The following is a 19910-nucleotide window of genomic DNA, read 5'->3' on the forward strand; positions in this document are numbered from 1 at the left end:
CATGTGTTGTTTGATCGTACCGGTAGGCAGACGTTTCGTCCAGGAACAATGCTGCTGGCATGCATCTGATCGATCGAGACGTGTGATGGGTATGCTGTGAATCTCCAATCATCGGCCCGTTACCGACGAGGATAAAACGTTGGCAGTAACCGGGTTAGTTACGGCCACCTCTGAGCCACGCTACCTTTTGCTTGCTGACAGAGGGTCAAGAAAGGAAGAAACTTTCAGTGTTCTGTTTTCATTTTGTTTTCCAAATCAAATCACCCATCGATCTGAAAATTTGAAGTATAGTGTTATGTTGAGAGATGGGGCAGCAACTGGGAATTACATCTCCATGCCTGATCTTTCAGTCTTGTCTGGCCATGAATCCATAACAAGCCTACAAAACAAGCACCATTTTCAGTCTGCTCGCCCTGAATTCATCCAATTGCTGCGCCTGCACAATAGTCTCTGCAAACAGCACAACTGATGCGAGGATCTAGTGATCAGCGAGCGCGTTTATTAATGCCATGCGTGAGAGTACGCGCCGGCCAAATCCTGAATCCCTGTCAGCAGCGGCAGCTACAACCATGAAGGGTTCCATCCATCAGCAGCTGCCAAACTCTCTCATGCAGCAGCCAGCAGGCAGCAGCTGCTGTCTTTGGACCTGTCATCCGAGTGATGGCTCCATGCACTGCAGGCAGGCCAGGGTCGTCCAGAACTGGAAACTGGAGTCTAGCGAGGCGCATGCCGTCCCAAAGTTCCAGCCCGGACGCACGCTAGCGAGGGAGGCTACACACACTACGCTGCGAATGCTTCAAAGGCGCCATCACAGGGCACACAGAATTTTACAGCCTCTCAGCATTGCTGCACGAGCCCGAATGCTTGCTGTGTCTCGCTGCTCTGAACACTGAATTTCTGATGCAGAGCATAGTTACACTGAGCAAAGTTGGAGGTGGATGCTTTTGAGGTACGCAGGGTAAGAAAGAGCACATGGTTTCATGGACCTGAACTTCTGGTGCTCGTGGGGGTGTTTGATCTCCGGACTAAACTTTATTCCTGTCACATCGAATATTTAGATACTAATTAGGAGTATTAAACATAGACTATTTACAAAACCTATTGCACAGATGGAGGCTAATTAAACATAGACTATTTACAAAACCTATTAAACATAGACTATTTACTGTAACAACACATTGTCAAATCATGGACTAATTAGGCTTAATAGATTCGTCTTGCCGTTTAGCCTCCATCTGTGTAATTAGTTTTATAATTAACTCATATTTAGTCCTTCTAATTAGCCTTCGAATATTCGATGTGAAATGGACTTAGCTCCACGATCAAGCAACCCCGAAGCAGGGTAGTTCGTATTGCTGGGCAGTAGGGAGAGACAAAGGGTAGAGTCTGAAAAGGGGCTGCTGGCTTCGATTGGTAATGCATCTACTGAAACATGTGCTGATTCAGACATGATAATGCAGTCCGGTTCACGGTAAAAAAATTTGCAGCGTTTCTTCCGAATGTGGCAAAAATGTACTTTTACATGACCGCTGTCAGCACCAGAGATGAGCTAGAAGTGTATCATCAGTTATCGGGAAAAAAATCCAAGAAATGCATAAACAAAATGTAGCTACGTTTTCCAATTCATATCTTTCTGCCACCAAATGATGTTCACCAACGAGGGGTTCGCTTCATTTCATTTAACTTATGATTTCCCAGAGAGATCATTACCAGAGACGAGCCCTCTCTTCCTTTAAACCCCCATGGCTTGCAAGCGTCTGCCAGAGATCACCTTGGTCCTGACAGTTCAATGGCTTGCAACGCAATTGAACTGCTCTGATCTGCATCATAATCCAGAACAGGGAACAGATAGCCCGGGGAGTCGGGGTCCGGCTCCTCGACATCTTTCATGGCCTCCCATTTCTCTGCAACACCATCTCCTCCTTCCAGCATCCTAACAACTTCTGACATCTTCGGACGATGTTCAGGTTTGTACATTGTGCAGAGCAACGCTATCTGAACCATCTCCTCCAATTCGACACAGTCATAGTTGTTTCTTATCTTCATGTCCACAAAGGAGCTTAGCTGATTTTGTTCGAGGAGTTCCCTGGCCTGCAACAAGAATGTATATGAATTCACAGCCATGTAAGAATGGCACTTCATGGCAATTGAACACGACTCAAGAAATATAGCTTGAGAAAGAAACGAAAAAGGTAGAAATTTTGAATGGGGTTCCAGATCCTAGCTGTAATTGCCTGGTTGCTCCAGTGGAACTGGTCATGGGGAGCAATATATTACAGTTACAGTTGAGACAGTTTTATCTTCCCAACTTTCTTTCACTACAGAGATGAAAAGGGGAGAAAATCATGACTAGGATCGGACAAAAAATCAGCCCATTGGTGCTCCTGTTCAAAGTCAGAGAAACATTTGGAAAACTATGTTTGAGAGATGGGTCGAACAGTGTCAAAAGAAAAATGAAGGACTGCAAGGTATATATGCATTGCTAGTAAACTATTATTGTGTATGCTGGAGTGGATTATATTCAAAAGTTAAGTTAAATATTAAAATTGTCGATCAGGATTTCATCGATTTGTTGATGTCATAAGTTTTTTTTAAGAAAAGGGAAACTTCCGGCCTCTGCGACGATTAACTTTGACTAACTTATTTTTAAGATGTTATAACTTAGTTAGAAATTAAATCTGATTGTTGGGAAATACATGATTTGTTTTAAGCCCTCATTTTGACATCTTTGGCTTTCTTATTGTATGCATTAACAGTGAGAACTAAAATTAGTCTGTTCATGAATCTTTTTATAATCTAGAGATTTAATATTATGAGATTTTTGTAAATTGGAATTCAGAATACATTAAGCTCAGATAGTTTGTACTCTATATCGGATTGGTGCTATGATCTGTTGACATAACTACTGCAACCAAATCTACTACTAATAAAAGAGAAGTTTATCTTCACGTTGTTTCACCTCGTCAATTTGTGGCTGACAGTGGCCCACCTTCGTCCGTCGTTTCGACTTTCGTGTCGTGCGTCGCCGCGCTTCGTCCGTCGTCCTGCCCTGCGCGCTCTCTCCACTGTCCGTCATCCCGCCCTGCTCTCTCCATCCTCCGTCGCCCAGGCAGGTGGACCTGGAGCGCGTAGCTCGACAGTCGGTCTGCCCTCGGTGCAATCCACGCTGATTGGTGGCCCATATCGCTCCGTCGCTCTCGCATTCAGCTCCCGTTTTTTCGCCCGTTCCGCCGTTCAATTTAGTTGCCAAATACTTTGCTTCTCCGATCGTGGAAGAAACGAATCATCGATCTCGTCACCGCTCGTCTGCCTTGCGCCGCACCTCCTCACCTCGGCCTCCTCGCGGCACTGGCAATGCATGCCCGTCAATCACTCCACCAGGCTCCTCTCGCTCGAGATCGTCATCAGTTCGGCAGTCGCCATCATCGATGGCCACTTGCAAATCACGGAGCAATCAGTCCGGCGGCCATGACCCCGTCAGTCCGCCACCCACGATTACTGCTGGCCAGCAGTGGAGCACAACACTATCTGTCAGAGACCGGCCTCACCGACATAGCCGAGTGTCGCTCTCGCGTCTCCACCACAAGGAGCAGATCAAGGTGAGCGTCATTGTCAGTGATCACCGTTTTAAATTGGAAATCCCACAAGATTTATACGCTAGGTTTTGGGTTGGTACGGGCGCCGCGATCACTCGTAAGCACTCACAGAGCACGGCGCCAACCGTCAAGCCATCTCATCATTTGCAGCTTAAATGGTTGTTGGTTCATTCTCTAATCTAACTAGATGATCAAAGTTTCGGATTATTCTCATATCATCGCCTGTCCCTTCACAAAATCGTAATTTTCGTGGGTCAAGAAGTGGCGGTAGGGTGTAAGAAGCCGCAATGCTGCTGTAGATGCCGAACTACAGCAACGTCTTGATTGCTCGCAAAAACGCATGACAAGGTTGCCTGGTTAACTAATGCATTAGCACTTAGAATTGACAGTTAGTTTCTGTCAGCCTCCATTCTGATGAAATTGATCCAACTGAATGATTTTTAGTGCAGGCTCAAAATCTGATATGGAACTGAAATAATAAGCTGATTGGTTGATGGTCTGTTCTGTTTTCCCACCATGTTAATCTGCTACCTCTATCTGAGATGCTGCACACAGTGGTGACGAGATGGATGGATTCTGGTGCTTGGATTATGATCTAATTAAGAGAGATGGTTGGAGAAGGAGGGGGACTTTGGTGGCTTAAGTGTACATTGTTTTGTTCAACTAGAATTGTAATTGACAAGAACAACGAGTGCCAAATGTTTTGATCCTGCAAACAATTTTTGTGCAACCATTTGCTTTTGTCGATCGTTTCCTTCTTTTTCAGGGCAAACTGCTATTGTAATAACAATGGGCTTGGTTTAATGGTCCTGAGTTCTGATGACATAGAGAGACAAGACTCGCGGTGATGAGCATGGCGACCTGACTGAAACAACTTTGGTACACTTCCTCTCTGTTGCGTCTATGTTAACCTCGTTGCCTTTTACTGTTCTCATCACAATGAATCACAATTCACAAGAATGAAGAACTACAACATTCTTTTGATTTTTCCTGGTTATTAGACAGGTATTGATTGCAGCCATGGTGTGTTCGTGCAGCATGTCAAATACTATTGGTCTATGGCTGATTGCCCAGTTCCTAGGTCGCACCAATGCTTTGCTGCTGTTGTCCATGTCCAGACAGCAACATGCATACAGCCTCTGGTCAGTTGTTTGACGCATTGACATCTCTACAACAAATGACTCGATTGATCGACTGATGATGGTTATTCAATTTTCTCACAATGTTAATCTATGATTTCTATCTGAGAACTGAGATGCTAAATATAATTGTGATGCCCAAAGCTCTGAGGTAATATATATTGTCCACGATGATGGTCTGTTCAATTTTGTCACAATGTTAAGCTGCGGATACTTGTGCTACTGCTCTGATTTTTGTTTTTTTTTTGAAAAATGGTGTTGCAGCCATGGAGAAGAATATATTTCCTGATTTAGAAAGAGTACATCAAGAAGAAAATGACCTGTGTAAAGTGATCTATTGAGTTATGTCTAAAAATGAAACTCATTGCCTGGAAGGTTCTGATTACGGAGGAGGCATTCTTGTGCTTGCTGAACTTATAGAGCCAGGCTTAGTATACACTCCACTCATTCCATCACAGTAAGTTTCTTCCCCTGGAATTGCTTTGGGTGTAACACTTCAGATATTTGCATTGCTATCTGACTGTGACAGCTTTAATATGTAACATATATACTTATCAATCGTGACACCTAACAATATAACTTTGTTTATGTACTGTTGGTCCTTGAACAACCATTTTCTTGCAGTGATAGTTCTCCCAATACCATAATCTATTTGCTCATATCTAACTTGCAAATTACAATCAAACTTATCTAACTCTTTGCATTTTTGTGTTTCTATGCGTGCTCTTAACATTCATATTTATGTGCTGGGCAGGCAGTAGGATGGTGCTTAGTATCTAGGCAAACTAGCAGACCACCTTTTTGAGTGGTAGTTTGTCTATCAACGGAGGTCTTGCTTTTGTGACTGATAATTATAGTACATCATCAATCTTACACTTTATAGTAAAGGGGGTCTTAATTGTTCTAAAAAATAACCTGAGCTTGCGTTGTTTATGGACAACATGTACCGCTTCAGATGCCATTTTCTGATGAAAATTAGCAGGTGCTCAGCTTTCCTAATGGCGGCATCAATGACCGTGTGCATCTATAATGGCTTCTGCTGGTCATCCTCAGGTCTAGCGCATAGTTTTAATCCAGAGGCTCTACTTTGAAGGCCAGTCTCAGTTGTGTTTGTCTTCTAATTCATGTTTGCAGTCTTTTTGAATAGAACTCGTACAATGCTCTCCCAACTGACATAATGCTTAAAGTTTACAATACGGCAACATAGGTTTTGGGAAGAATGAAACAAATATATATTTTTGTAGGAGGGAGAAAATAATAATGACCAATGTTTTGTATCGCTTGAGTTGTTTTTGCCTAAAGTCTTGAGAACATAGATAGTTCTCGTGTAACTGATTTGGGTTAATACATTATCCTAGTAGATTTAGAATTAGGAGGCAATCAGGTACATAACACAACCACAAAATGCATATACTAAAATGCTAACTTAAAATTGTTCCAACTAATTGCTTCAGCATCATCTTCCTCATATCCCTTAATGTTTATCTCAAATGCCTTTAGCATGCATTCCCATATACTAGTTATACCAAACCTTTGCTAGGTGGGCGAGTGAGGGATAAGGGTACCCACGGGTCCCCACTGACCAGGATACTGGTCGGTCTTGACAGGTGGGCCCACCCGACCATGCCGTGTGGGCCAAGGCATGAAAATGCGTGGAGCACAAGCTCGGAGGCCGGGTGAACGGATTCTGCCCGGATATCGCGGGATACTTGTAGTGGTCCGACTTAGATTGCTTTTCATGTAACAAACGACTAGGATTAGATCCTATCCGATTGTAACCCTAGGTCGTCAGCTTATATAAGGTGGCCAGGGACGCCCCTAAGGGAATCGGAACTGAATTTACCCCACCTCACGTCAACTTTCCGCATACCATACGTGCAATACAATCCATCAGAACACAAGACCTGAACCTGTCTAAACCTTGCGCTCCTATGTTACCATTCGAGTTATTGGTCTTATGATCTCCCCCGCCTACAAATCTACCACCTGGGTAACCCCCTAGTGGACTGCTGGTCACTAAATCCGACAGTTGGCGCGCCAGGTAGGGGTGATCGTGAGATCCTCCCCAGCGAGCTCGATGGCATCCCATCCCGATGTTATCTTCCCCGAGGGCATGAAGGACTTTCTCGCCAATCCGATCCAGCTTCCCTTCGGGAGCATGCCAGTAGACTCCAATCCACCGCCTCCATCACCGACTCGACGCCCACCGCCAACTCGGCATCCATCAGACCTGCATCGACGGAGCAAGGTCTTCAACTGAGGATCATCACGTTGCTTGCCCAGAAGGTCAGCGATCTCTCTCTCAGAGAGGATCCCACGCATCCTCGCAGCAACCCACCCATGCCCTCCAATCTAATCGCGGGGCTAGACCGCATCAGCAACATAATTGCTAAATGCATCATTCTCTCCGAGGCGGCACTATGCCCTAGAAGGTCGGCACCGAGCCTTCCCCACGCCTCTTTTGGCATCAAGAACTCGGCTGTCGTGTTTTTTGAAAAACTCGCACAGTCGTTCCAGATTCAATATGAAAATCCACCCGAACCCACCCAGTTTCCGGATTGTGGCAAACATCCAACACCTGCGGCACTTCTACCCTTAGGACTTAAAAGCTATGTACTCTATTTGCATTTTACATTGAATAAATAAAACCTCAGAGGTTCTTTGCGTACCTAATACCTTCTCACTTTCATAGCTGAGCTCTTAATCATGCTCGAAAGCTGTCCGACCTGTTCGACCTACGGGTCCCAAATTTTCTCCTACCCCTCTCAAGGTTGTGCGACTAACTCGTGTGGACGACATCCTAGCATGCGAAACCTAGACAACCTTGCATTCGCCCCCTCTACAAGCTCGAGATCCGCTCTCAGCAGAGTGCTGGTTAGGCAAGACTAGATGCTTAGCGGCTACAGTCTTAGGCCACACGGTGTCCTGTCAAACATACCATGGGAGGGAAGGAGTTTTGCCTTTACAGAAGTTAATCAACGAGTTTTCTTACCCCGCGGCACAGATTGATACATTTTGCAATTTTTTCATTAACGTCCTCTGTGGCTTGTTGATATTGCTTGGCCAGCTCCAGGAGGTTACCAACATCAAAGTCCTCGGCAACGCCTGTTCCAACGCGCTCCACGGCCAGCCGGGAGAAGTGTGTCTTCAGAAGCGCCATGAGATTCTTGCGCACTCCACGACGGTCTCCCTCGTCAATGCCTTCAACCCACTTGGCACATTTTTGGACTCGGCCACGAACCAAACTAAGTCATATATTCAATATTTTACGGCTTCCGTATATCTCCACATGCCTCAATTCTCCTATGTCTCCGTGACTTTCGCTGACCACCCCGTCACACCTCAACTGCTTACACAGCTTGGTCCGTCCACTACACGAGCAGTCGGGGCTACGACCTACGAGTGCCCAGCACACATTCTTGCTTTTCCACACAGTTTTGACTGCTTTGCGGCTTGTCCGTCTCTCTTAATGGTTGCTAAAGTACTCGGTAGCACACACCTTAATCCGTGAAGTCTGGCCCTCATGTGTCGCTTCCTGCTAAGCACGCTCGAGCCCGCTCTCGGCAACACCCCGGCAGGGTCAGGTGATTAAACGTAACGGGCTAACTACTCGGGAAAATTACATGTCCTACAAGAGCAGGATGCACAAGAATTTACTTCTATGCTAAATAAAACTGCGAGTTAATGCTCTATATTATGCTACATAATCTTTGTATTGTCCTTTTACAGCTCCGAAACTACTCAGGATGCCTCCTGTTGCCCGGCCGACCTCTCTGGCTTAGGGTGGGAGGCAACTTAGCATGCTTCCATGGCTCAGCTGGCTCCTAGGCTTGGGGGCTGGGTGCGGCAGGCGACTCGGCGTGCTTCTGTGGCTCGGCTGGCTCCTAGGCTCGGGGGCTGGGCATCACAGACGACTCGGCCTACCTTCGTGGCTCTGCGAGTCCTCACGCTCGGGGGCTGGACGCTGTATTCAAGTCGGCATGCCTCCTTGGCTCTACCAGTCCTCATGCTCGGGGGCTGGGTGCCTATTTCAGGTCAGCGTGGCTCTGTGGCTCTGCCAGTCCTCATGATCGGGGGATGGGCACTTATTTCAGGTCTGCGTGCCTCTGCGACTCCGCTAGTCCTCGGGCACGGGGACAGGGTGCCTATTCTGGATCGGCGTGTCTCTGTGGCTCTGTTAGTCCTCGCGCTCGGGGGCTGGGCGCCTATTTCAGGTCGGTGTGCCTCCGTGGCTCCACCAATCCTTGCAATCGGGGGCTGGGTGCCTATTTCAGGTCGGCGTGCCTAGGCAGCTCCGCCAGTCCTCGCGTTCGGGGGCTGGGCGCTATATTTGGATTGTTTTTACAACGGAAACAATACATCAGATTCTTGACCATTGGATTTATTACTTTAATCACTTCAATGTTTGGGGGCTACTCCATATGGAGTGCATCTTGCGACGTCCTCTATGTGCTTCCCTTCATCTACAGGATGCCAAACATCCGGGAGCTCGGCAGTCGCATAGCCATGTGCATTTGGTCATACGTATGTGGAAGTTTCAATTTTTTTCTTTTTTGAGCACTGCGCAACCTCTCCATCACTATGACGACACCGCAACTTCAGCTGAGTACATTAGAAGCTTCGTTGCGCAGGAGTTGCTCAGGGGCTCGAGGGATAAGGGTACCAACGGGTTCCTACCGACCAGGATACTGGTCGGTCCTGACAGGTGGGCCCGCCCGACCATGCCGTGTCGGCCAAGGAATGAAGACGCGTGGAGCACAAGCTCGGAGGCTGGGCAAACGAATTCTTCCTGGATATCGCGGGATACTTGTTGTAGTCCGACTTAGATTGCTTTCTATGTAACAACAGATTATGATTAGATCCTATTCGATTGTAACCCTAGGTCGTCAGCCTATATAAGGCAGCCAGGGACACCCCTCGAGGGTACCGGAACTGAATTCACCCCACCTCACGTTAACTCTCCGCATACCATACCAACAATAGAGTCCACCAGAACACATGATGTAGGGTATTACTCTCCGAAGGCTCGAACCTGTCTAAATCTTGCGCCCCTATGTTACCATTCGAGTTCTCGATTTTACGATCTCCCCCGCCTATAAATCTATCACCTGGGTAACCCCCCGGTGGACTGCGGTCACAAAATCCGACAGCGAGCTAAATGAAACAAGTCTTTTTTATAAAAAGGTGAAAAGAACATTGAAATTGTATTTAGAGAACACAAAAGGAAATATTTACCCAGTCAAGAATTCCTCCGTGCTCATACTCATTCTCATGGAGCTCCAGCGTCTCTCGGCCAGTGACCAACTCGATCAACAGGAATCCAAAGCCAAAAACATCTGTCTTATCGGATGAGTGGCCAGTCATAAACGACTCCGGTGGCATGCGCCCAAGCGTTCCACGCGCTTCTGTGATAACATGAGACACCCCAAGATCTATAAGTTTTGCCAATCCGAAATCCGCAATGACTGCTTCAAGATGTTCATCAAGGAGAATGTTGGAGGCTTTTATATCACGATGTATTATCTTAGGATCACAATGCTCATGCAAATAGAGCAACCCACGTGCCACGCTGAGTGCTATACTCTTTCTTCTTGACCAGTCTAAAGCTGGTTTACCATTTACATGCTCTGACAAAGAAAAAGGAGAAATTATTAGCTCGAGTTGCTTGCCAAAAATGAAAATTACAGAATATAGGGTTCACCATACTTCAAACCAAATGACTGCAAGTAAGAAACCTACATATGTTATATTCATCTGGTTGTTTCCGCAACTGTTAATACCACATATTAGATTTTCTGAGTTCATAAAACACAATGCCTGGAGTTTGTAAACAGGCAAACAATATAACTTAAATTGCATTGAAACTGCACAGTAAGATACTTCTTAATAATCAAGGATATCAATTAATGAGGTTAGCTTATGTTATTATTCGATCGCAAAGTACGAATCGTGGCTGCAAAGTTGTACATGCGCAATGAGCTCAGGGATATGCATTTCATAGAAAGACCAAAGTGGTAGGAAAGGTATCATCTGCCATGCGGCCATGCCTAGACATTAACAGTGCATGCATCTCAATGAGAATCCACCTTGGACCAGGCAAATCAAGATACAAATCAATATAAGAAACAAAGATGATTGCGATGAAAAAAATGCTGCTAATTCAAATACAATATAGAAGTTGCCAACAAAAATGTACAGGATGGACTCAATTTAAATTAACCATGAATTCAATGCCAAAATATTTAATATTAATGTCGAGATAAGTACATTTTATTTATCTTTTGTTGTTGACTTGTTGTACCTCCAGTTCAAAATCCCGATGTCCTAGAATATTGCAATAATTCCTTTTTCTAAAAAAAACCTACCTAGGAGGAACTAGGAAGCTTTATATTAAGGATAAAATAGACACCCAAATTCATCTCACAAGAAACTGAACTTGGTGGTCTGAACAACATCCACACCCTCAACCAATTGAGCTAGGCTTAGTCCCAATGCAAATAACTTCTTAAAACTACTACGACTAATATAATACTTGTCATATGGAGGCTTTTGTTAACGAGTTAGAACCAAAAGTGCATTTAAAAAACATAATCAGAGGTGCATTTTAGTGAGCATGCCAGTATCCTAAATGGCAAGTAAAGGATCTATACTTGAGGAAGTGTTCAAAGTCATCTCATAACATGATTTACTGAAAAAAATATTTCTCCATTTTTACCCTCATGACCTACATCACACGAGGGTGAAACCATACACAGGATATATGAGCATGAAGCATGATACTAACCTTGTAATTTAGAAGCAACAGTTCCACTTGGCATGTAAGGATACACAAGGAGCCTTTCATCATTTGTAGTGCAGAACCCAGTAAGATGAAGGAGATTGCGATGAACAACCAAGCCTATCACTCCAACTTCCGCATGGAATTGATCATCCCCAACATCCAAAACATGATTCTTCAGTCTTTTAACAGCAACTATACTGCCATCAGGCAAACAACCCTTGTATACTATTCCATATCCCCCCTCCCCCAAAACATTTCTTTGACTGAAGTTATTGGTAGCCTTATTTATCTCCTTAAACTTGAAATGCTTTAGATGACCAAGCCGAACTTCTGGGCCATGCTCTACTGAAAAGGTGATGATATACATCTGTTAATACCAGATATAAGAACGCTGCAAATGTAAAAGAACATAACAAATGAATTTAAGAACACAGACACAAAGCCAAAACCAAGTGGGAAATTGAAACCATGAACAGAAGTTAGTTATTTGGCAATACTATAAACATTTATCTCATCATTATAGGAAGGTATGAAATTAAATGAGATGAACACTGAAAGGAGAATGGGAACTAAAATAAAATGAACACTAAAGAGCATCCATGACAACAGTGACATACACAATAGAATATCTGAAAACATGATGTATTGCCTATAAAAATGTTTCTTTAAAAAACTCCTGAAATGCCAAGCATCTAAATATAATGGTCAACATCAGAATGCTTGCTAAAATACCCTTTCCCTACAAAATAGGTTGATGGAATAATATCATACTATACTGGACTATATGTGCATGTAAATACAAACAAGAGTTCATTCCCATGAAATCCAATATGATAAGTGGGAACCATCAGATCTAGCTAATATCTACCGAATCAAGATCCCTACCCTTACCTACACTCCTTCTCCTTCCTCCCACAAAATCAATGTCGCCGCAACATTCATCCCACTCAATACCTTTCTCTTTAGTGGCCAGCACTAACCCCCGTAACAAATCTTTCGACTATGCACTCCCTCTTCTTCAAAGCCATGAAGCACTTCGATAGCGCTTGCTATATTCTGTATCTTTACGAGCCCCTATAATAGATCAGCACCAGCAACGGTGCCCCTCCACCCGATGACCCCCACAAAGTTTCGAAACATCAGCAATCACTCCTTCCATGCGTAAACTGCATCAACCTGTGATTGGTGGCCCCGTCACCACCTCACAGTCCGCCGCCACTCCCATCAGCTATCCAACCTCTACGGGTCTAATGTTATAGGCAAACATGTACATTTCTAAATTTATATGACCAAAATTAAAGTTATAGCATTTGCAGTTTACAAAGTTAAGGCTAAAGGACAAATGCATCGAATATAAATCCAAAATTATTGTGCAATCATATTTTTTTCAAATCCCTAAACTAAGTTATGGAAAGATATTTTTCTAGTAGGATCAAGGCTAGATATGTAACATATGGGCCAAAACCAAATCCAAACCTCCAATCACATACGACATCAAAGCTTGAGGCTAGGTTTGTGCTCCTTAAAATATTCAGGGTGATTCAGGTACAACCTAGTACAAATATTTTTTTTCTTAAAAATCTCTTTGTGGGTAAGGATATGGTTTCTTCAATAGGACAAGGAAGGCCATGGCCTAGTGGCCCTGGTCATATTTATAAGGTTTCAAATCAAATAGAGTTAGTTGCACTCGACGCCTTCTTAGTTTGGACCACATAAGAGCATCATTTACTCATTTGTCGCATAGTGATTTTGGAAATCTCAACGCGATTATGCGAACTGCCTCACTATGGTTAGGTAGAAGAAACCTAAGCTTCTTAGGATTGGAACTGATTTAGCAGTCTAAGGTTAGACTAGTGGAGACGAAAAGAATGATAATTAGTAAGTGAAATCTAAATAGTCCCATATCTATTATATCTTTTATGTGATAGGGATGTCGTTTGGGCATGGTGACTTTGGAAATCTCAACGTAAACTGCCTCCGCTGTGGTTAATTAGGTATGGAAGAGAAACCTAAGTGTTTTAGGATTGGGACGTGGTCAAAATGAGAAGGATGAAAATTACTAAGTGAAATCTTAGGCCCATGCCTATTAGAGATTTTCCGTAAGAGGCATGTTGCTTGGGTACCTAGTTTGGATTCGCTCTTTTGTTGGGCTAGCAATCCTAAACTACTATAATCACACTCATCTCTTCTCACAAGGCATAGATACCCAAACTCCACGGGTGGCGATCGATCAGCTCGCATGATGGCATCTTCATTACTATGCCATCAAACTAGTAACCATACAATGCAAGTATTCAGGACCTCCTTTTTGTGTTGTATTCACTTCTAAACTTAGCTCTTAGACACCTTGTTGTAGTACTATGATCTTGACTACTGTTAATCTAGAGACTCCCTAAGTGTTTTGGTGCATTGACATGATCGGTTCCGCTTTTCTCTCTCCCCACATGGGTATTAGACCTTAACAAGAATGATGGGGTCATCGTGATAGATGCCTCCAGCTCCACTTCCTTGGCCGGATGGCCACGATCATTCAGTGAAAGGTTTGAAAATTATGTGTGAAATGATGAAGATTTAATACAAGTTAAATGAATTGAAGGATGTCAATACAACTTTAGAAATTTCAATGTCACAAACAACAAAGGCATCCAAGATACAGCGACTCCAACATAACTCTTTATTTCTCTTGAATGGGCCCATTCGTAGCTTCCCAATAGCATCATAGCCCAAATTAGAGCATACAGAAATGACATATGTTTATGTTTAAACAAGTTTGTTATGGGAGGATAAGAATGGAAGAAGAAATAGAGTACTGGGATAACCCAGAGTCAGTAACACTTATAGCCGATGGTACATCTGCAATGTAAGACATGAACATGTCAACCCCTTTTTGGATCACGCTCCCAAAGTTAAACAGAAACATAGATATAGCTTTGAGAGAACATTACCATCTACCGCGGTGACTTGCTCACGCCGACGTCCATGACGAAATAGCACGACTACTACGGTAATCAAGGTAGCCACACAAACAATTGCTACACAAAGTGCAAGGACAGAAATGATGCGGACCCTTTTATCCATGATGTCTGAATCGGCTGGATAAAATAGAAATGATTAGGATGAGAATATCTAGCCAAGATTAATATAGATGCACAAAATTCGAAAAATAGAATTGAAATGGTCCAAAATTATTGAACAATGAGCAACCTTCTGTATCTGTCGGCTTGTGTATGGGGAGATCGAGCGGCTCTTTTGCGGGGGCATTTAGCAGTGGATTACCTCCAAGTCTGTGCAGATATGACAGAGTACAGAAATAAGAAAGAAGGAAAAACATTTAAAACTTGATTCATGTTGAATCTGGGTGGACCACTCATTTAGTTGGCACACAAGGAAAAGTTGAACTTGAAATCACTTACAAGACATTAATCCTCTCATGAAAAATTGGCCAGGTGCCACTCAGGTTGTTGAAGGAAAGATCCCTGCAAAAAATATTGTTCAAGCAGGCAATCAGAATGTAGTGACAGATTAAAAACAATGCAAAATGTAGAAGGAAGAATGGCAAAAGAAAATACAGGTTTAAGATCATGGGAGCAGTGGCTAGTGAATCAGGTATAGGTCCAGATAAGCTGTTGTTGTTCAATTTCCTGCATGAAAGAGGCACCAAGATTGGAGAAATGAAGAGTAATGATAATGGTATATTCGAATATCAAGTGATGTATATGAATGCTGAAGGAAGATTAATCTTACAAATACTGGAGGTTGGTCAGACCACCCAGTGTACTTGGGATGCTCCCAGTGAACTGATTATTTGACAGATCAAGACTTTCTAGAAACTCCATCCTGCCTATAACGTCCGGGATAGGGCCAGAAATTGTGTTGTTGCACAAAAACCTGCCAATGCAACATTCAAACCAAAATTATTATTTCCTCTTATGGTCGATCAATTCCACAAGACCGTATTGCTAATTCGGGCCCTGGTTGTTTCAGCTAGAGATTATGAGTGGTAACTTTTACAACATAAAGCTGAAATTAAAAACAAACAAGCAGCTTCTCCATAGTTGGATTGTTACAATCCAACAAAATTGCTCTCCTTCAGCTTGTGGATTGTTGCAGTTTGTAAGCTACTTTTCACAGTCTACAAACTAAAAAAAATAAACAGGGGGATAATAGTCGTGTTCATGGATAGGTACCATAGGAACACCACAGGAATTTCGCTAGGAACAGAATAGCTCCACCCGGAATCCCCACCTCTGAAATCCCCATGTTCTAGACAAGGATAAGAACTTAAAAATTTTAGATGGAGCCTTACAGATTTTGCAACAACGTAAGCTTCTCGATCGCCGGCGACAATGTTCCGGAGAGGTTTTGGTGCCTCAGAGACCTGCAAACAGAAAACGCAGAGAACAATCATGAGCCCACACTCCAACTTGGTCACGGTGCCGTTCGATCATCATGGAAGCACATAAGAAGGAGATGGGCATACAGTTTGTAAACATGCCCCTGGTTGCAGGTGACCATGGGCCAGGCGCACGGGTCGCCGCCGGCGGTGACGTCCCAGTCACGGAGAACTCTGTTGGGGTCAACCAGCGCCGCCCTGATGGCCACCAGCGCCCTCACTGCACACCACACCACGACGACGACGACAAGCAGAAGAAGAAACGAGTGAGCACTGAGACTCTGAGTTCTCTTCGACCACTCCGGCCGGCGCCGCCAGAACATATATATAGGGCGCAGGGAGGCGGCGAACTGAACCGGCGGCGGACGTACCTTCGTCGTCGTCCCAGTCGGCCGCGGCCGCAGCCGGAGAAAGAAGCGCCGCCGCTGCTACCACGAGCCCCATCACGGCCGCCGCTGCAGCCGCAGTCCTAGCCGTGCTCACTGCCATGGCGCTCCCGGCGGCGATGGCGTGGTGCACGTTGGCGCGTGTAAACGCTAGCTGCTGGAGCGGGCGCGGCGAACAACTAGGCCTGGCGACGGCGAGTGAGCGAGACGGCAATGGCGCGGAGCGGGGGAGAGACTGAGGGAGATAGAGGGAGAGCACCGGCCGACATGCGCTTTGCGCTCACGGCGGTGGGCTGCACTGGAGACGCGGTGACGCCAGCGCGGGTGTTACTTGGCATTGGCACGGCATGCCCCGCGCACGCGGACGCGCGGCTCCCGGGCTCGTCGGGTAGCGTGCCGCTCCGTTGGCCGGTGGGGCTGCGCAGGCGCTGGCGCGGGGTAGCGTCTGCGAGGCGAGCGCGCGGCGCGCGTGAGGCGCTGTAGCGGAGGCCGGAGAGAGGCGGTGATCGATGTGACCCAGGCCGTTTCACTGGCCTGAGATTTTTTTCTTGAGGTTTTCTCTAGAGAGGAAGAGAAAATCTTCGACATTTAGCAGTGATTTAAGAGTTACCTAACTTAATATTATGCCTGTAACTATGCAACTATTACATACTAAAAGTAGATCAGGTGTGCATTACTGTGGTTGTTGAGAAAAGGTAAAGAGAAATCTGTCCCGTTGCCCAACTTACTTTGGTGCTTTCTGTAAGGAATTAAGAGGAGTATCCCGACCTACTTACCTATTTAGATTTCATTCTTTGATTAGCGCAAAATATAATTCGAAGATTACACACTACACCAAGCTTAAAGGGTGAAGTAAAATAGAAGGCCGCAGAAATATAATTGCAAACATCACAAGGCTTTAGGCACGGCCACAAACATGAGGGAGTAAGCGACGACCAAGCTCGATCATTTACACGCACACGTCGCCTCAAGAAAGGCAATGGAAAGCCCTGTTGTCGCGAAGGCGTTGCACCGATCTAGCTAGGCGGGTGTGGATCCATGGATCCAATAAGGCGCATGATACGATTATTTGTTATAAACAACTAAAGATACACGCCTGACTTTGTAATGTAAAATAATTTGTTCATGGAAATCTGACAGTAGCGAAAGTTTGTAAGTGAAAGTTTGTAAGGAATGAAAGAAATACGACTTTTAAAGAACACCCAAGCTTAGAGGGCTAAATAAATTAAATTAGAAGGACACATAAATATAATCACAAACATCACAAGGTTTTAGCCACGGCTACAAACATGAGTCGGGAAGCGGCAGCCAAGCTTGAACATTTACACACACGTCACCTCAAGTAAGACAATGAAAAGTCTTGTCGTCGTGAAGGTTTATAACCGATTTGGCTAGGTGGATGTGGATCCATGGATCCAATAAAGTGCACGATGTGGATGCGTGTTATGGTGGCTAGTGAAAAGAGTGATGAGTCACTGCGGTTATTTGTTATACACAAGTAAAGATACACGTCTGACTTCATAACGTAAAATAACTGATTCATGAAACCCCTACGGGCCACGATAGTGGAAGTTTGTAAAGAATGAAAGAAAGGCCACCTTTACCAAAAAAGCGTTTGATCTTTCTCAACACCTCATATGTCGACCTTAGACAAGTATCTAAATGCATGATTTCAGTTGTTCCTACAAATATCGATCTATTCTTTGTTTCATAATAGACTATGCTTCACCAAACATAAATTTTTAGGGTTTATATCTTACGGTTAGAATGTTACCTTGTTGTAGTATTAGTATAGTAGACAGGTTTACGTCAACCATTGAACAACTTGTTGCTATTGACTTGTTTTTTTGCATATAGTGATTGCTGGAACCATATTGATCAAAGGTATCACTACCTGTTGGAGCCACCAACCAGTAGTGGTGGGTTGTCACCAGTGATTGACATGCTTATATAGCTGCTGAATCGGTACCGATGCACCATCACTATTGGTACGTGTCAAAATGGAAGTGAAGCCCACTTCTCTAATAACGAATCCAAAAGATTGTGCACACCACCACCTTCATTAAAAGAAATCATACACACAATACATGCTCTTGTACAAATGTACCAATTATATAATTCATATACATAGCCCTCTATAACATTTACACACAAGATATACTCATACATACATAGGGAGTATTACACTAAGGAATAGTATTATTAGGAATTACGGAAACAGTAACTACTATCTGTATGGATCCTTATGAATTAGTTGCAGACGATTCTTGAGATGATGGTTGCTCACTACGATTTCCTGGTAAGTATTTTTAGATAATGACCAAGTGTTAAGTAGTAACTAACTATATGATCGGGTGCGCGCGTGCCTAGATGCTTTGCGCTCACCTCCAGACCACCGCCTAGCGACCACCGGAGAAGACCTCGGGTTCATCATCCGGTAGCCCGCGGCGCTGCCCTTGCTGCTGCAGCTCCGCAGCCCGCAGATCGGCGACGACACGGCCGCGCGGGGGACCTCGCCGTCGTCGTCGTCTTCATCGCCGCCACCGCCATCGCTGCCGTGCTCCATGTGCCACAGGACGTCGAGGAACGCGTCGACGTCGCAGGAAGGCAGCGCGAGCGGGCCCCGCGCCGCGCGCCCGTACTCGCGCTCGGCGTCGTCGAGGAGGCGGCGGAAGAGCGGGTGGGAGGCGAGCTCCGCGCGCACCACGAAGCGCGCCCGCTCGGGCCCCACGTGGACCGGGAAGCACCCCGCCACCGGCGCCGCCGAGCCGATCTGGCTCATCAGCCCGGACTTGCACCGCTCCATGGTTCGTGAAATCAGGCCCTTCCTCGCGCCGCCCTTGCTCGACGTCGTCGCCATGCCTAGCTCGGACGACCACCGAGAAGGGATCGGAGGGTAGAAGACGACGACGATGAAAATTGAAGTAGCTAATGCATTCGCGGCATTCTTGTGCATGTCATATCATATGGAAGGGTGCAGCTGGATAGAAAGGGAGGAGGAATGCTTAACTCGACCGGTAAGTCTATGGATTTGTGTTGGTCGTAGTTGGCGAGTGCATATATGAAGTTTTCAACATAAAAAATGAGACATGTCTCGGAAAGAGATACATGTATGTTGCGTTAAATTAGTTCCAAAATGAACAATAGTATATGATCAGACCATATGAGAGGAGCTCAAACCAATGCTCAATTATTGTGTGTGGTGGCACGGCATACTCTCAATGTCAACGCCTGTCGTATGACTGCACGCTTGCTAAATGATGGGTCGGATAATTGTTTATCATTATACATAGCATCTTGTTTACACAATCGTACTATTGTGTTCCACTGGATCGATGTACAACCAGCCCTTGAAACTGGGTCGCGTATATATAATATCCCACTTACACCTATTGTTCTTGTCTCAAGAATTATTTTTCATTGATTTTTCAGAAATTTCACGGTAATGTTAACATCCGCTGTAACCATATTTTTTTCGCTTTGCTTAGATGCAGCATTTCCTTTGATTATTCCCTTCTTTTCATTCCAAATCCTATGCTTTCCTCACCAAGAAGACTATAATCCTCTACCATAGTGATGTTGGTGTGTTGCAAACATGCCTTTGAAAGTTAGAAA

General features: G+C 44.8%; 2 protein-coding genes across 2 annotated transcripts; both read right to left on the minus strand.

Moving 5' to 3' along the window:
- Positions 1-1490: 1490 nt before the first annotated feature.
- On the minus strand, positions 1491-16398 carry LOC117848980 (protein NSP-INTERACTING KINASE 3-like). Its single transcript, XM_072292341.1, has 10 exons — positions 16281-16398; positions 15997-16129; positions 15823-15894; positions 15261-15404; positions 15086-15157; positions 14930-14992; positions 14793-14800; positions 11520-11861; positions 9971-10362; positions 1491-2091 (listed from the first exon to the last, which is right to left on the minus strand). The coding sequence occupies exons 1-10, from the start codon at positions 16396-16398 to the stop codon at positions 1768-1770; spliced, it is 1668 nt and encodes a 555-aa protein (XP_072148442.1). The 3' UTR covers positions 1491-1767.
- A 1938-nt stretch (positions 16399-18336) lies between these two features.
- On the minus strand, positions 18337-19603 carry LOC117850607 (uncharacterized). The gene has a single exon (XM_034732467.2). It carries the CDS (start codon positions 19249-19251, stop codon positions 18634-18636), a length of 618 nt encoding a protein of 205 aa, XP_034588358.1. The 5' UTR covers positions 19252-19603; the 3' UTR covers positions 18337-18633.
- Between the last annotated feature and the right edge of the window lie 307 nt (positions 19604-19910).

This window comes from Setaria viridis, chromosome 3 (genome assembly GCF_005286985.2).
Source record: "Setaria viridis chromosome 3, Setaria_viridis_v4.0, whole genome shotgun sequence".
Taxonomy (NCBI): domain Eukaryota; kingdom Viridiplantae; phylum Streptophyta; class Magnoliopsida; order Poales; family Poaceae; genus Setaria; species Setaria viridis.

Excerpts from the sequence above, each read along its gene's own strand:
- LOC117850607 (XM_034732467.2), bottom strand. The coding sequence starts at position 19,251 with ATGCACAAGAATGCCGCGAATGCATTAGCTACTTCAATTTTCATCGTC.
- LOC117848980 (XM_072292341.1), bottom strand. The coding sequence starts at position 16,398 with ATGGCAGTGAGCACGGCTAGGACTGCGGCTGCAGCGGCGGCCGTGATG. Across the intron at positions 15,405-15,822 it reads CTTACGTTGTTGCAAAATCT|GTTTTTGTGCAACAACACAA; the intron begins GTAAGGCTCCAT and ends TTGCATTGGCAG. Across the intron at positions 15,158-15,260 it reads CTGACCAACCTCCAGTATTT|GAAATTGAACAACAACAGCT; the intron begins GTAAGATTAATC and ends TCTTTCATGCAG.